The sequence below is a fragment of the Chinchilla lanigera genome, unplaced genomic scaffold (assembly GCF_000276665.1).
Source record: "Chinchilla lanigera isolate Chin_1 unplaced genomic scaffold, ChiLan1.0 scaffold00026, whole genome shotgun sequence".
In the NCBI taxonomy this organism is placed as follows: Eukaryota; Metazoa; Chordata; class Mammalia; order Rodentia; family Chinchillidae; genus Chinchilla; species Chinchilla lanigera.
In genome coordinates, this window is record NW_004955427.1 from 23,734,016 (window position 1) to 23,749,856 (window position 15,841).

The following is a 15,841-nucleotide window of genomic DNA, read 5'->3' on the forward strand; positions in this document are numbered from 1 at the left end:
AAAGGAGAAACTTGAGGCCAGTTAAAGGTCAGTGTCCCTGGTCCTTACCCATGTCCTTGCTTGAGAACACTGTTGTTCTGTGCTCTAACATGCTGGCCAAAAGTGCACACATGCATGTAGGACTGCCCACTTCTGCCTCAGGTTCTTCTTGGGTGAAGCAGGAAGGAAAATCCAGCCAAACAACCAGGTATGGCGGCACAGGCCTGTAATCCCAGCAGCCAGGAGGTTGAGCCAGGAGCACTGGCTGCAAGTTTGAGACCAGCCTGGGCTACATAGTGAGTTCAAGACCAGCCTAAACAACATGCCAAGACCTGGTCTCAAAACAAAAGCAATAAAAAATAAGCAAACTAACAGATGAAAGAAGACCACCCTTCATTCAGAGGGAATTCCCAAAGAGTTGAGCAAACAGCCACATGAACAAGTCCGTCCTGCTGGAGCCAGGGAAACAGGAACATGAAAGTCCTTCACCTGAGCCGCCCTTCCCTGGGTATAGGCTATAGGCCCTGCTTACTGGGCAAGGGACGTGAAATAGCTGCTGAAGTCTTTCATTACTTCCTACTGCTCCAATTTTGGGCCTGGTGAGAGCCAGCTGTGTTCTGTGAAGGGCAGAAGTGTGTGTGTGTGTGTGTGTGTGTGTGTGTGTGTGTGTGTGTATGCGTGTGTGCATGTGTACAGAAGGGAGAAAATATGGGGAGAGAGTATCTAGCTTGCTGGTCTCTGAGAGCCCTGCCCTTAGCATTTCTACCTGGCACATAGTGAAGACCCACATGTAAGGCTACAGGAAAGCAAGGACTTGGTCTCCTCTGGACACATTTGAGGCTGTTTATTGATTCCTTTGAGATCCTGGAATAGAAGGGGCAGCCATGCATTGGCTAAAGTCCTGTTGGCCCTCAGAGTAGTCGCCTCTGCCCCCAGGTCAGTAGATGTAGCCATCGCCTGTGGCCTCCCAGGGACTCGGTGACCCTTTTTCTCCACTCCTTCAGAGGCCTCTGGAGAGCCCAGTCCCGTCCATGCCTGCTGCTGGCCAGAATTTCTGATAAGGCTGGGCGGGCCTGTCTGTATCCTCCTACTGCTCATCTCCCTATTATTTCTTCCCTTCAAACACAGAGCTTTTCTTCCCGCCCTGGCCTTGGACTTTGGACCTTCTGCTTTGCTTCCTAATTGCTATTCCTGTTCCTGGCTAATCTGCTTTTCCTTTGCTGCCCGATGTCTTTCAGTCCTCCTCTTTGTTAGCAGCCCGGCAGGCTTCCACTGAAGTACCTACTGCTGCAGACCTTGTCAGTGCAATAGAAAAGTTGGTCAAAAGCAAGCTGGTAAGTGAGGGTCCTGGAGGCAGTGCTATGTGTGTCTCACTCCATGTGCTCCCAGGGCCTTGCATCTGCCTGCCATGTCCTCATCTGCATTTATCCTCAGTTCTCCTATCTGCTCATGCCCAGTAATGATGGTTTCTGAAGCGCTGTGCCCCACATTCCTCTCTGGCACTGTTTTAGAATAAGTATGGGGAATTAAAGGCCTTTGGGGGATGATGATGTGTTATAAAAGGTAAGAAATATCCGAGACAAACTAGCCTTCCTGTCAGTAAGCCTGATCCCCTGGCCCAGGCTGTTGGCAGTGGGTCAGTGACTGATGTGTGTCTCCTGAGCTCTGAAGCCAGGCCTCCATGCTACTGGACCACCGAAAACACCAAGTCCTATTTGGGGACCTTTCAGTTTGCAAACTCTTGGAAAATTAGACTGCTGATTATAAAGGGGAATGGCAAAAACATGTGGATACCTCACCACAAAAAAGAAAGGACCCGTGCATTCCGCAAGTTGGGAGGACAAACTGAACATAAGCCACCAACATCTAGTCTAAACTTTGCCTTGCTTATACCACTGGGGGGAAGGGTGGTAAGTCTGAGCTGGCTCAGGCTTTGGGCAGAGTCCTGATGCGCTCCCCTCTGCACAGCTCATTCTAATAGATCTGCCCTCTCCATCCATGTTCTTATATCTGAATACCTCACTTCAGATGCTGATTTGAAACATTTTCCTTTCTTTCTCTCTCATCTGTGTCACTCCCTTTGATTTTACTGCAGTTCTCATTAGGACAAACGTGTGTGCTTCCACCAGACCTCTGTTGCAAAGTCTTGTTAATCATCATCATTTAAACTCTTCTCCACATGGCCCAGAAATAAGAAGGAAATGATGGTTTCGCTCTAGGGCAAGCTGCCTGATACTTTTGATTCTAGCAACTCCCTTTTCAGATAGCCCAGCTTATAGGATGCAGATGTGATCTAACATATATGATCTTGTTCTTTTCTTTCTAAAATCTCCTTCCTAATTAAAAATAAAAGTAGTCAGGCACGGTGGTGCAACCTGTAGTCCCAGTACTCGGGAAACTGAGGCAGGAGGATCACCATGAGTTCAAGACCATCCTAAGCTACATAGTGAATTCAGTGCCTACCTGAGTGACATAGCGAGACCCTGTCTCAAAAAAAAACAAGGAAACAAAACAAAAAAAGCTGGTGATTTTAATAATTGGTTTCAAACTCTTAGAGGCTGTCCTTTTAAAACTCTGTGTGTGTGTGTGTGTGTGTATTTGTGTGTGTGTGTGTGTGTATTTGTGTGACTCAGAAATGAACCCAGGGAGTGCTAAGCTACATCTCCAGTCCTTTTCATTTTTTATTCCTATTTTTGAGACAGGATCGTTGGCCATGCTGGCCTCCAACTTGAGAGCCTCTTGCCTCAGCTTCTCAAGTAGCAAAGATTATAGGTCTGTTCCAGCATGCCTCCAGTGGAGGCTGTCCATTTTTCTGCCATCTCTTCCTGTCTCCTCCCAGTGGGAGTTTAGAGCATTTGTGGGTGCTGTGTCAGCTTTCCTCTCTTTTCATTCTCATTCATGCAGCCTGCCCTCCGGAATGCTCTCCCTATTTCTGCTTATCTAGTGCATGATGATCCTTCCAGGCCCCACTCAGATCTCATCTGTCCACAAGAGCCATGTCCAACCTAGGCCAGTTTTTTTGAAATCCCACTGCAGGTACTGAAGCCACATGCTACCTGGGACAGATTTGAGATAGTCCTGTTGTATGATTTGTTAAAAAAAATCTTAATATTTTCATTTGTAGCTTATCTCCCCACATTAACGATAAGTCACTGATGACATTTATTTTTTATTTTCATTTGCAGTTTACTGCCCCAGATCAATAAGTCCTTTATGGAATTTTTATTTTTCCTCTGTTAGAGCACAGGAGTCTGTTACACTTCATGTGCTCTTCATGACCATCTTCCCAAAGTCCATATTTGTTCAGCCTTCGGGTTACCTGTCCCCTGCTGTTCCTACTGAAGCTGCCTCTCAGTTGAGAGGCTCTTTAGTCCTCCAGTTTGTGTGATCAGTGAGTCTGGTGTTAAACATGTGAGCAGAGATATTGAAAAGTTCCCTCGGAAGAAATCTCCCTGGGTATGGGAGGACACTGACTGGCCCTATGGCAGGCCCTCCATCAGTGTGTGCAGAGTGAATACCCTTTCTGGGGTGAGCTTACCATGACAAGAGCTTAAACTTCACCAACAACTGCTTAAAGATCCACAGTGAGTCCAGAATCACAGGGACTTCTTTGGCTTAACATATAAAATCAACCCCATCTTTAAAAATTAATAATAGAACAATGGTTTGATTTCTTAGCATATTCTTGCCAAAATTTTCTTTTTCTCTTCTTCTTTTTCTTTCTCTTCTCATCGCATTCTAGGATAGCTGTGAAGCAACAGTGCATTGAGAATATTTCAGCCATGTTTCAGAACACTAAGTTTGCATTTTTTACCTCCAAGACTCTCATTCCTATTCCTCATCAGTGCTTTATCTTAGAAGGAGAAAAGACCCAGAGCCAATAAAAATTCTGTAATATTTATTTGGCTAGGTATAACCGTATGAAGTCTACCAAAAGACCAAGTAAATGAAAGTGCAATATACAGATCAAAAGAAGTAATGGTTCCACTGTACTTCAGACCACGCCTGTCATAAGTTGTGTGTAATACCTTGTATTCTAAATGCAGCATTCTAGAATGTTCTTGAATGAACTGAAAGGGCCCTGGAGGTGGTAACCAGTACCACTTGCTCTGTCATTTGAATGAAACCTGAAAAAATTGAGCTTCAGTTTAGGGAGAATTTAGGAGAGGAATAGGAAAGCTATCTTCCAATTATTGAAGCATTGCTGTGGGAATGAAGAGTTAATCTGCCTTGTTGCTCTAGAAGGCATAATCTAGACCTGTACAGTATAAGGAAGAACTAACAAAGCCCTTTCCAATTCACAGACTCGGAGTCCATTTTATAGGAGCAACTGGTATGCTTGGACTTTTATCCAGTACTTCTGCTTTTCCCATTGGTTGCTCAAGCAGTAACACCATACTGTACACTTACAGTTCATTTGGCCATCTTGTTCCGCCCAAGAGCCATGAGATCCCTTGTGTGCCAGGGCTGCCACCCAATGCCTTATGAACCTTTGGCTATCATTGTGCCAAGGCTTCTGCCTTGGGGAGTGGTGATCTTCACTGCCACAGGCTGATGTTAAGGAAGGAAGGCAGGTTCTGAGGCTCACCTGCAGTGCAGGGAAATCTATGTTGGTGACTCTTTCTGGGTATAATGTACCCTGCAGAGTTTTCACCTGTTGGCTTTGGTCTATAACCAGTAGTTTGGTTACCAAAACAGGGTGCTCACCCACCTCTCCCAAACAAAGCTAATATACTTTTCCTGGTGTTTGAATTAACTCTGAACCAAGAATAAGGACTCTGTCTGCTTTCCCCATGTGATTTTTTAATAAAACTTCCAAGCCTGTAGATGGTTGCTGCTGGTTCTGAGTAGGTAAGAAATTAGGAGACCAAGGCTGCAGGCCTGTCTCTACTACTGACAGTAGAGCCTGGGAAAGTGACTGGGCCTCCTTGGATCACTCCTTATCTCACTTATCAATGATAATGACTCTGTCCACCTGCATTTAATCTAATCTCCAGAGAGTAATGATTGAGTAGGTGTAGTACTCTGAACTGATAAGCAGGCATCTGCAAATGTTAGCTCTTAGCCACCTGGGCTGCCTTGCAAAGGGTAGGGAAAGGGAATTGAGTTGCCAGTATCTTCCCTAGCCCAGGGTGCTGCTGGGCCTGTGGAAACAGCATTTGTCAGTGGAAGCAGGCAGTTGGGTGACTGTTGCAGAGTAATAGTTCAGCCATCTGTATGATTTAATTTTATCCTTCAGGTCTAAGGAACAAAAGCTTCCCAGTCATGTGACGTTCTAATGTCTCTGAAGCCCCAGAACTGTACATGGACTGCAGGGTGTGGACGATCAAACGTGCAGAAGAGAAAGCCTCTCTCTGAGCTGTCTTCTCTCTTCACTGGGCTCAGGATGGCCCCAGGGGATGTTCACTAATAACCTGTCCTTAGGGAAGCACTGGCCATCACTGAACCCTTGCTTAGTCTTCCTGGTGCCTGTGCACCAGCCTGAGAATGTGCTCCATCTGCTTTTGCGACACTTCCTGCCCTCTGCTTCTCCTGCCCTGAGAGAGTCCGCCATCTTGGCCCAGACTCAAAGGCCATGGGTAAACACAGCAGAAGTCAGGCTGTGTTTGTGCCTGTGCTTCATTGTCCTTTGCACAAACCAGCCTAGTAGAGCTCACAAGCAGCCTGGTGGAGTTAGCAGCAGCTCTGAATCAAGGTGGGAGAAAATGATGGTCCCATGATACCTTATCTTTCCAGGAACTGGGTTCATTTGGTGTTCCAGCTCTGTGGAAGAGATTCTGAAGATTTGTGCCTGAGTAAAAAAGTTTAGAATTCCACCCCCCAAATTTTAACCCAGATCACAGACCTGAAATGTCCTTTCCCTGGAAACTCCAGATCTCAGTTTTTCCACTGTATCATTGTCCCAGTATCTATCTCCATTTTGCCTAGGAATGATTTAAATTTAATTCCTTTTGTCCAGAAAATATTATACAAATTTTTTATCACAGTATTTGATTATGTATAGCTGAGGTTTACAACATGCCACTATGGGATATGTATAGATAGTAAAAATGGTTTAGTGAAGCAAATCAACGTAGCTCTAGTCTCACATTGTTACTTGTCTATGTGTATGTGACAAGAGCAGCTAAAACCTACTTACTTGACAAGAATCCCTAGGACAGTAGAATGTTATTAAGGTTGTGCATTACATCTTTGGATCTCTTTATTCTACATATCTGCTACTTTCTATCCTTTCACCTACATCTCCCCTTTTCTCTTCTCCCCATTCTACCTACCCTGGTAACTACTGTTTTATTCTCTGTCTCTATGTATTTGACCTTTGTTTTTAAGATTCCACCTTTAAATGGAAATAGCACACTATTTTTCATTTTGTGCCTGGCTTATTCTCTTACCACAATGACCTCCAAATTCATCCATGTTGTAGCAAATGGCAAAATCTGCTTTTATTTTACAGCTAATGTATGTGTGTGTGTGTGTGCGTGCACATGCACGCCTGCATACATTTCACAGTTTCTTTATCCATTCATCCATTAATAGACACTTTGGAGGTTGTTCCCTCATCCTGGCCATTATGAATAGTGTTGCAGTGAACATGGGAGCACAGAAACCTTACAGAGTGCTGCTTTCATTACCTTTGAGCATACTTCCAGTGGTGGAATGCTGAATCATTTTTAATTTCTTTGGGAACTTCCATGTTGTTTTCTATTATGACTGTACCAATCTTTTTTCCTATCAATAGTATAGAAGAGTTTGCCTTACTCCAAACCCTTACTAGGGCTTGTTCTCTCTTTCTCTTTCATTCTCTTAGTTAGACACCCCAACTATGTGGTGTAGAAATGTTTATAAAGAGGAGAGTTAAAAAGTGTCTGGTTAGTGTGGTGAGTGGTGCTGAGCCAGCTGATTTCCCTGTTAACCAACAGATCAGCCTTGGTCACTCCCCAGGAGTTCCACACCATACTCAGTTAATTCCTGGGGTCCTACTCTGCATCAGCTTTGAGATGCAGCACAGGACCTTCCTTATAGAGATGAATTCATGGCCTAAGATTAATGCTTAAAATCTCCTGCCTGGACTGTCAGCAACTATTTCTTCCCAGAATTTGCTCTCTACTGATTACCAGAGAGATGTTTCTCCCCACCCCACCCCTTTTAAAAAATTTAATAGTTCTTTTCTAGTAAAAGCAATATATACTCATTCAAGAAAAATTGAGAAAACGATGAGTATAAACATAAATCATCAGCATCTAGACATATTCAGTGTTGAATTTTGATGTATTTTCCTTCAGACCCTTTTATGAATAATGTAATCATAGAACATTTAAATTTTAAGTTCTCCTTTCCTTTTCTATTTTATCAAGGAGATTTTCCCAAATCATGAAAAACTCTTTGGAATGCAAAGATTGTGCTTTCTAAAATTTAAACACAATGCATTACCACCCCGCTTAAAACTCTCCCATCCACCCTGGTCTCAGAAGGGAAAGTCTCCCCTTCTTAATGCCGTGGACAAGGCTTCTTGTGGTCTGATCCCTGCCTGCTCCTCCAGGCTTCTATTTTCACTCTTCATATCTTCCCTTCTGTAGCACCCACCCAACCATAACACATAGTCACCTGCCGATGACCTTCTCAGGTCCCCTCTGTCCTGCCAGTGCCGAGCTTTCAGCTTCCCAGGCTGCCCCACGTGATTCCACCCTGTGACCTTCACTCACAGTGCCATTCCTGCCCAGAACATCCTTCCATTGCTGTAGTCAATAAAATCCTTTCATTGAATAACCAGCCCCTCGCATCCACGAGTTCTACATCTGCAAGCTCAATCAACTGCAGATTTAAAATATTTAGGAAAAAAATTGTGTATGTATTGAGCATACACAGACTCTTTCTTGCACTTATTTACTAAATAATACAGTATAACAACTATTTACATAGCATGTACATTACATTAGGTATACTTATTTATTTTTGTTTGTTTTTTGAGACAGGGTCTCACTATGTTTAAGGCCAGTTCAGGCTGGCCTTAAACTCACAATGTAGCCCTGGCTGCCCTTGAACTCACAATGATTGTCCTGATTCTCCTATCTCAGCCTCCCAAGTGCTGGGATTGCAGGCATGCGCCATCACAGCCGGCCATGCATTAGGTATTACAGGTAATCTGGAGTTGATTTGAAGTCTGTAAGAGGATGTAGGTTATTCTGTGCAAGTGTCACACCATTTTATCACATGGGACTTAAACATTCCTGAATTGTGGCATCTACAGCGGGTCCTGGAACTGTCCCTCAGGATGCCAAGGAACACCTGTACTCAGTTCAAGCGTTGCCTTTTCCATTCAGTCTTCCCTTTTTGTTCTACCCTACCATAGGGACACCTGTGCCTGTGGTCTCCTGCCATGGCTCCCCTTCCATCTAGAAAGGCACCTATGTAGTTCAGATAATAGACAGCAGAGAGCATGTCTTACTCATCACCCTCGTTTCCCTAGCACTTTGCAAATACTCAGCATGCAGTACATGCTCTATAAAACTTTAAATAGAAATAAGTGATCCATTACAATACTGTGTAGTGAATGCTGTGAATGGCATGTGGCGTATTTTGGAACTAGATATAACATTCATTATTACAAACCCCAGGTTTAATACTGATTATTGCAAAGTGTGCCAGTAGGAGCCCCTGGGAAGGGCATTTTATGAGTGCAATTCAAGACTCAGTGACAAGGAAATGTTTTCATTTTAACATGAGGATGGCCTTCCTGCACACTTAGCCACCTATTTAAATCCTATTTGCCTTTTTATTCCCTGACCTTGGACCAACCATAGGAACTTTTGTTGCTCCCTCCTCATACACCTTTCCTTTTGTCTACTGAGACTTCTGTGGCCCTGAACCCCACATGGGCAGAAAACTAGCTAGCACTGCCTTTTTCTTTACAGAAACAGCACCACAGCTGCAGGCCACCCCTGGCAGCCATGGCTGGAACCCAGTGTCCAGCCTAGCACAGGAAGCAAGGTTCTCAGGGGGAGTTGTGCTCTCTCTCTCTCTCTTTCCTCTCTCTCCTCTCTCTCCTCTCTCCTCTCTCTCTCTCTCTGTCTTTCTCTCTCTCTCTCTTTCTTTCTTTCTTTTTTTTTGGTGCTGGGAATTGAACTTGGGACCTCATGCTTACCAGGCAGGCATGATTCCACTGAACTATATTGGAGGGAATTTCTCTTGAATTTCACATCAGCCAAACTCATCATCTGGGGCAGATCACCCAGCATACAGCTTTGCCAAGCACTTTACTTCCATCTTCCCCCTCTCACTGAGTCTACCCTTGTAGTTCCATCCCAGAGGGTCCTCATGCAGAGACAGCTTGGGCTTCTTAGCTTGTGGTACAGTAAAGTGCATCACTTTGGGCTTCTCAGTTGTCCTTCACTCTGTGGATGGGCTGAGAACCTGCATATGCCATGGGAGTGCCCCATAGGCATAGGTGTGGGGCTGCTTCCGAGGCTGGCCAGTCACACACACACACACACACACACACACACACACACACACACACACCCCTGCCATCAGCAGGCCACAGAACAAAGGCAGCGACGGGACAGCGGGGAAAGGGAGGGGAAGTAAAGGGCACTAATCAGATCCTCCACCAGCTGGGTCCATCTGCCTGGGGAGCCTGTCTCTTCTGGTGATGGCACCAGGGGACATGTCACTGGGAAGCCTGTCTGTCTGCTAGCTCATCAAGCCTCAGCACCAGACACTCTAATTTCCTTAATAACAGGTTACAGATCCTGCATCTATAAATGTAGCTAAACCCTTCTCGACCTTTCTTTATTTTTAGCCAGTACTGCTGCTCTGGATATAACAACTTCCATGGCTGATTTTAATTCTAGTTTCTAGTGTTGGTGACAAATTCATGTTTAGTCCTTGGCATGTTGTTTGGGGGTGAGGGTTGCTGGGGAAGTTGGTATATCTTCAACATTGAGTTTTTCAGACTAAAGTCCTCATACTCTTCATCCTTTCTCATATAATGGCCTCTTAGGCACCTCATTTGCTTGGACGTTCTTTCCTATCTCTGTTTGGCCTCTGTTGAAATAAAGCAGCTAAGAGTTTGTGACAAAGACTGCCAGATGCAGATTATATTAAAGACCAAATTGAAGGCTTTTATTTCCGCCACTTTTGGATCTTTGTGACTTGAACCTTAGGGCTAATGTTTTTAAGACTGCTAAGTGACTATGAAGTGAACTCTTTGCTTTTGGTCACCGTGGCTGCTATAGACAGGCATCTTGGGTCGTTTAACAGTGTCCTGTATTTGTTTTATAGTTGCCCTCCTTGACTTTGGTCTTTAATCTTACTGTTTATCCACACTGCTTCTGACAATTCATACAACCCAGGGCTAAGTAGCCCTGTGTGCTCCTTCCAGGGCACTTATGAGAGTGTGAAATTGATCTCATTTTAGTATCCTTTTTCTGAGCAGTCCGTCTATGAGAAAAGCAAGTCACCATTGTAGAGCATTTTCATTTTGTCAAAGAGGTTGTACAACTATTGTCTCTGTTACTTAGAATCTCTAGAGAAGAAAGATCTGAATTGAAAATTGAGACAAACTGAAGCAGGGAGTATAATTTTAGCCCTCATGTAAGATCATGTGAGATGTAAGTTTAGGTTCCTTTATCTTTAACTCCTACATGGAGTTAATATTAAGACTATTAATATTAAGACTATTGAGACTATTAATATTAAGATGGAGTATCATATTAAGACTTTTGGCTTTTTCTCTATGCTGTAGCACTTTATTCAAAAGAAATGAGAAGCATTGAAAAAAGAAACCCCTCAATAAATAACCTTAGCAAAGATATTTTTAGGGAAGGTTAAATCTATTGACTATTTCTTTTTAGTACGTGTTTGTAGTTTACAGTGTCTCTCCATCCTTTGTGGGGAGTTGGTACATGTCCATAACACATCTTAGTTCCTTTTTGTCATCTTCTTTCCCTCCTCTCCCTAACCCCTCTATCCATCTCTTGATTCCATTTGTTTTTTTCTTTTTTGTTTTTTAAGACAGGGTCTCGCGGTGTAATGCAGGCTGGCCTTAAACTCACTACGTAGCACAGCTGGCCTCAAACTCACAGCGATCTTCCTGCTTCAGGCTCCCGAGTGCTGGGGTTACAGGCATGTGCCACCATGCCTGGTCCTCCTGCTTATGTATATGTTTTCAAAGCACAGCGTTTACATCCCCTATGTGCAGTTGGTACATGTACATAACACATTTTAATTCCTTTTTTTAATACCTTTTTTCTCTCCTCCCTCCCCTCTCCCTCAGTTGTGCCATCATCAGATGCAAATTGAAAAGAAGAAGGTAGTGATAAACCAACTTTGGCAAAATTGTGTTTTGTTAAATCAGCTACAATTCTTTTGAGGAGGACAGTGAGCTAGAGAGAAGAGATAGTCAGTAGTGTGTGTGGGAATTCACCTATTGACTTTTTCTTGTCTCTATCTCATAGTCCTCTTCAAATGAATTGTAGCTGATTTAACAAAACATGATCTTACCAAAGTAGGTCTGTCACTCCCTTCCCCTTACCAGTTTGCATCCAATGGTCCTACAGCTGGTTTGCTTTTCTAACTCCTTATTTGGTGTAGAATTGCAATGATTAGCTTTCACTCTGGAGCCCTTATCCAGAGATGAATGGCTCTGACCATTTCATTATGTCTGGGAGGTTAGCAGCGTGGATACACAGTATATCCTGTTTTCTAGGGGTGGCATCTCAGGGCTCCGTGCTGTGGGAGGACAGACATCTCCTAAAGCTTCACTCCGCCTCAGTGAGAATAGCCTGGACTGCTGACCTGCCAGGCTGGCTGTGACTGGGCTGGGGGACACAGGGCTTCCAAACGGCTTTCCAGTGTACACTTTTCTGAAGCTCTTCCTTCTTCTCTTTTTAGACTCTAGAAGGAGGCTCCTACCGGGGAAGCTTGAAAGACCCCACAGGCTGCCTGAATGAGGGGATGACCCCGCCTACACCTCCTAGAAACCTGGAAGAGGAACAGAAAGCCAAGGCCCTGAGAGGCAGGATGTGAGTCTCCCCTCTCCACCCCCATCTCCTCTTGTGTATACACGTTTGGTGGCCAGTGGGAAAAGGAGACAGCGATTCCCATTTCATACAGCCGCTTGATCTCACCCCCAGTGAAGGTGCCCAGACGCACACGTGGCAGTGATAGTGAGCTCCTTTGGCACTGACTTAAAGTTGAGACTGAACTGTATTATGTGAGATAAGAGCTGTTCTTGACAAAGGATAGCCATAACCTAAATCTGACAGAAATGTAAAACATACTGATAAGAGGGAAACAACAGAGCTCAGGGAATTGTGAGATAGATCTGTAGAACCAGAGAATCCCTAGTCATGGCAAGAAGTCTGATGGAGGTCACTTAAAGACCAGTCTCCCAAAAGTAGGCAAATGACAGTCAGGAAGAGAAAGCTATTGTACACAGGCAGGACCTATGCCCACCCCTTCTCTGTGGGTTTTACTGTTTTTTGTTTTGGTTTTTTTTTTTTTGGTACCGGGAGTCGGACTAAGGACCTTACACTTGCCAGGCGGACACTATGCCACTGAGCTATATCCCCAGCCTTCCATGGGTTTTAATTCAGCATCCATTTGTGGGTTAAGTTCCATGAGATCCTCCCCTCCACTTCGAATGGCTGGTGGTGAGAGGCAGCTCACACTGCGGTCACTTCACAAGGACCCATGTGCTGTGCGTGGTTTGTGTTGTGTACCCTGATGCAGAGTTGACCTTCTGGTAATGATGGAGAAGATACCAGAGGCCAGTAATGTAGAACCATAGCTCCTCTAGAACTTCACTTTCTTGTTCAGGGTTTGACTGTGCTGGAAGCAAGCTACCAATGAGTCCCAGACACAGCTCGACATAGGCACTTAAAAGAAACAGCATGAATAGAGCATGGAAGGTGTGGAGGGTCCCTCCCTACCGTTAGTCTGCTTTTCTTCAAATTCATCACTCTTTAGCTAGCCCCCCAACACAAATTAGCAAAAATAAGTGAGGCCAAGTCCTGCTGTTGCTTGGAAATATGCAAAGTGAACATTTAGGACTTTGTTTCCTAGGAAGCAAAAATACAAACATTATAGCAAGAGCCTGGTGTCCAGGCAGAGGTGTCACCTCATGATGGAGAAAAGCAAGTAGCGCGTAAACTCTGTAATTCTGTATTTGCCCTTGCAGCCTCAGAGATGCTCAGGTGGAACCCCAGGAAGTTCCTGCATGGGTAGAAGCTGAGGAATACCATCCCCACAGGGAAATTTCCTAGGACTTGCACTGACCCTCCTCAGCTCCTCAGGCAGCTGTTACACTGGGGAGGTGGAGCTGCAGCGGATGTCCCAGTCCTTGGGCGAGCCAAAGCAAGGCTGAAATCAGGGTGGTGAAAGCTTCTATGAAGGAAGCAGTCCATGTGGAGCTTCTCATCTTGCTGCAGTGAGGCACATAAGTGTGTTACCTCCCCCCCCCCCCGGCCCACTGTAACTAATAGTTTTTCCCTCCTGTCATGCTCCACACTTCTCCATGTGAGCTGTCCTGAAAATTCTGCTGTAGAATGATGCATGCTTCTTACTGGGTGTCAGCCCTGTTTCCTGCTGTACCTTATGGTTCATGTGAGGGATATAGCAAACCAAGACTCAGTCCGGAAGATGGTAATGGGACACAGAGGGTTAGATGAGAGTTCCATGGAAAAGAGGTGAAGATAGTTATTTGTCCAGAAGAAGAAAAAACTTGAGAATTGACCTACTTCTCCTTAGGCTGCAGTCATCCTTCATTCAACAAGCATTTGTTAGACACTGGTTGTGCCCCATTAGTGGGATGTATCAGTGAAAAGAGAAACAGTAAGAACAATAGATAGCCTTCACCCTGAAAGGTTTACATTCTAATGGGAGAAATCAGATAGACAAAATAAGTGGTATTTTGGAGCTGGAAAAAGAAAAAATAGAGCAGCCTAGGAGAGACTGGGAGTGTGGATGTGGCCATGCTGCAGTTTTAGACTGTTCTGGCATTTGCGCAGAGACCAAGAGGAGGAACTAGCAATGTGCAAAAGCGTTCTCAGTAGGCAGAAGAGCCAGTGCTGGGTCTCTAAGGACTGCCTGTGGAAGACCAGCCTTTCCCCACTACTGTGAAAGAGAGGTTAGTAGTGGACCCAGCCTGTAGCTGGAAGAATTGCAGTTGGATGAAAGAATATGTACTTGTAAGTAACTTTTGCTAATAAGAATTAAACATGAAAAATAATGACTCCATCACTTCATTTGACAATTAATCTCACACTGCCTTGAGGTGCGTGTAATTTAAATATTTGCTGTCACTTTAGTTTGTCCAGATCTTCCCAGGTCCTTCATCAGTCCTTCGAGGGAAAAGCTGCAGTCACAGGCAGCACCGAGCAGTCCCCTTCCCCAGAGGCCAAAAAGCCTGGACAGCCCATCAGTCAGCAAATAGCTAAGGATAAAAATATCTTCTGGAGACAGTGGATTCATCTCCAGAGGGCCCTCCCAGCCCCAAATTCCCACTCTCATTTTCCTGTGGGTTTTATTTTACCACAGTCTTCCAAGCAGTAACTTCGAACATGCTAAAGATATATTGAAATGCTTCTATTTGGCCTTGCCAGTTTCTTCCTGTGGCCTAAAACACATGATTTTCTGTGTTGGAGAGAGGGAGCTGGTCGGAAGTGCTGGGCACGTCGATAAAGGAGCGCGTGTTCCTTTGCTCCCTCCCCAGCGCCCCAGACCCCAGGGATTTAATAGCTTCTCGGTGCTGTACAGAGCAAGGATTCTGGACAGACAAATGGCTTCCTGGATTCAGACAGTTGCAACGCCTGCACCAGGGCCCATCGGCAACATCCCAGAACTTTATCGTCTCTACGGCTGGGACCAAAAATGTGCTTGTGTGGTTCAGGCAAAACCCTGTCAGATTCCAATAGGCTGCCCAACATTCTCCTGTCCTCCGCAACTACAAGGAACCCCAGAGAGCCACACTGAGCCGCTTGCCAGGCAGTGGCCTGCAGTCTTTGCACTCTTAACAACCAGGTTCAAATCCTGCCTCCACTCAGCACTTTGCAACCTTGGGCACATAACGCTCCCCTTCTGAATGTTTTCTTTTGGATAAGGTAGGCCTTTACAGTACCTCCCTTGTTATAAGCGTCTTATAAGGATGGGAAAATCCAGATGAGTAATGACACATGGTAAATGCTCTAAGAGGTAGAAATAATTCACAAGGAAGCCTCAGAAGCTAATGCCCTTGTTGTCATTCAGTCCCGTATTCTGGGGCAGGCAATGCTACTATGAGGTCAGCCTTTCTGGCCTTGGCTGGGGATTTTCCAGGGCAGTTACCATGGATACCTATCTGAGTAACTGTAGCTTCTCTATGGTAAAAATTTCGTTCTATCTCTGTGATATCTAAATCTCTGGGGCCTTACATGCTGGCTGTCAAACAAATGCTTTTCTAACCAGTTGTGGTGGCGCCGCACCCAGGAGGCTGAGGTAGGAAGAGTGCACCGAGTTTGAGGCCAGCCTGGGCTATGTAGTGAGTTCAAGGCCAGCCTAAATTACATAGTGAGATGAGACCCGTCTCAAGTAAATAAATTAATTAATTAATAAAAGCTTTTGTCCTCATGCTGTTGAGGAATGGAGCCAAGATGAAGGAATGAAAGTCTCGTGATGATCCCTTGGCCTCAGGTCATTTTTCTTTCTACCCTGTGTCTAAACAGCTGTTCAGGGACAGAGGCACATAGAGTAGAAAGAGGATTCCAAGGCAGTGAGTGACAGCCTTCTGACTGCTGTGTGCGCCCTGGGGAAAGCCCTCTCTGGGCTCAGCTCCTCACTGGAGGTTCCTGTTGAGACAGCAGTAGTCACCTTTCTGTGGTACTGA

At 44.9% G+C, this 15,841-nt stretch overlaps 1 protein-coding gene across 9 annotated transcripts in view; it reads left to right on the forward strand.

Annotated features, from left to right (window-relative positions):
* The window catches only part of Kalrn (kalirin, RhoGEF kinase), a 638,378-nt gene that overhangs the window by 549,265 nt on the left and 73,272 nt on the right, over positions 1-15,841 (forward strand). For 8 of the 9 annotated variants that reach the window (XM_013515182.1, XM_005386534.1, XM_005386536.1 and 5 more), the window contains 2 exons: positions 1,218-1,313; positions 11,872-12,002. In XM_013515182.1, coding sequence (XP_013370636.1) covers positions 1,218-1,313; positions 11,872-12,002 — 227 coding nt within the window. The remainder of the gene's footprint in view (positions 1-1,217; positions 1,314-11,871; positions 12,003-15,841) is intronic. The other variant, XM_005386537.1, reaches the window with a different exon arrangement.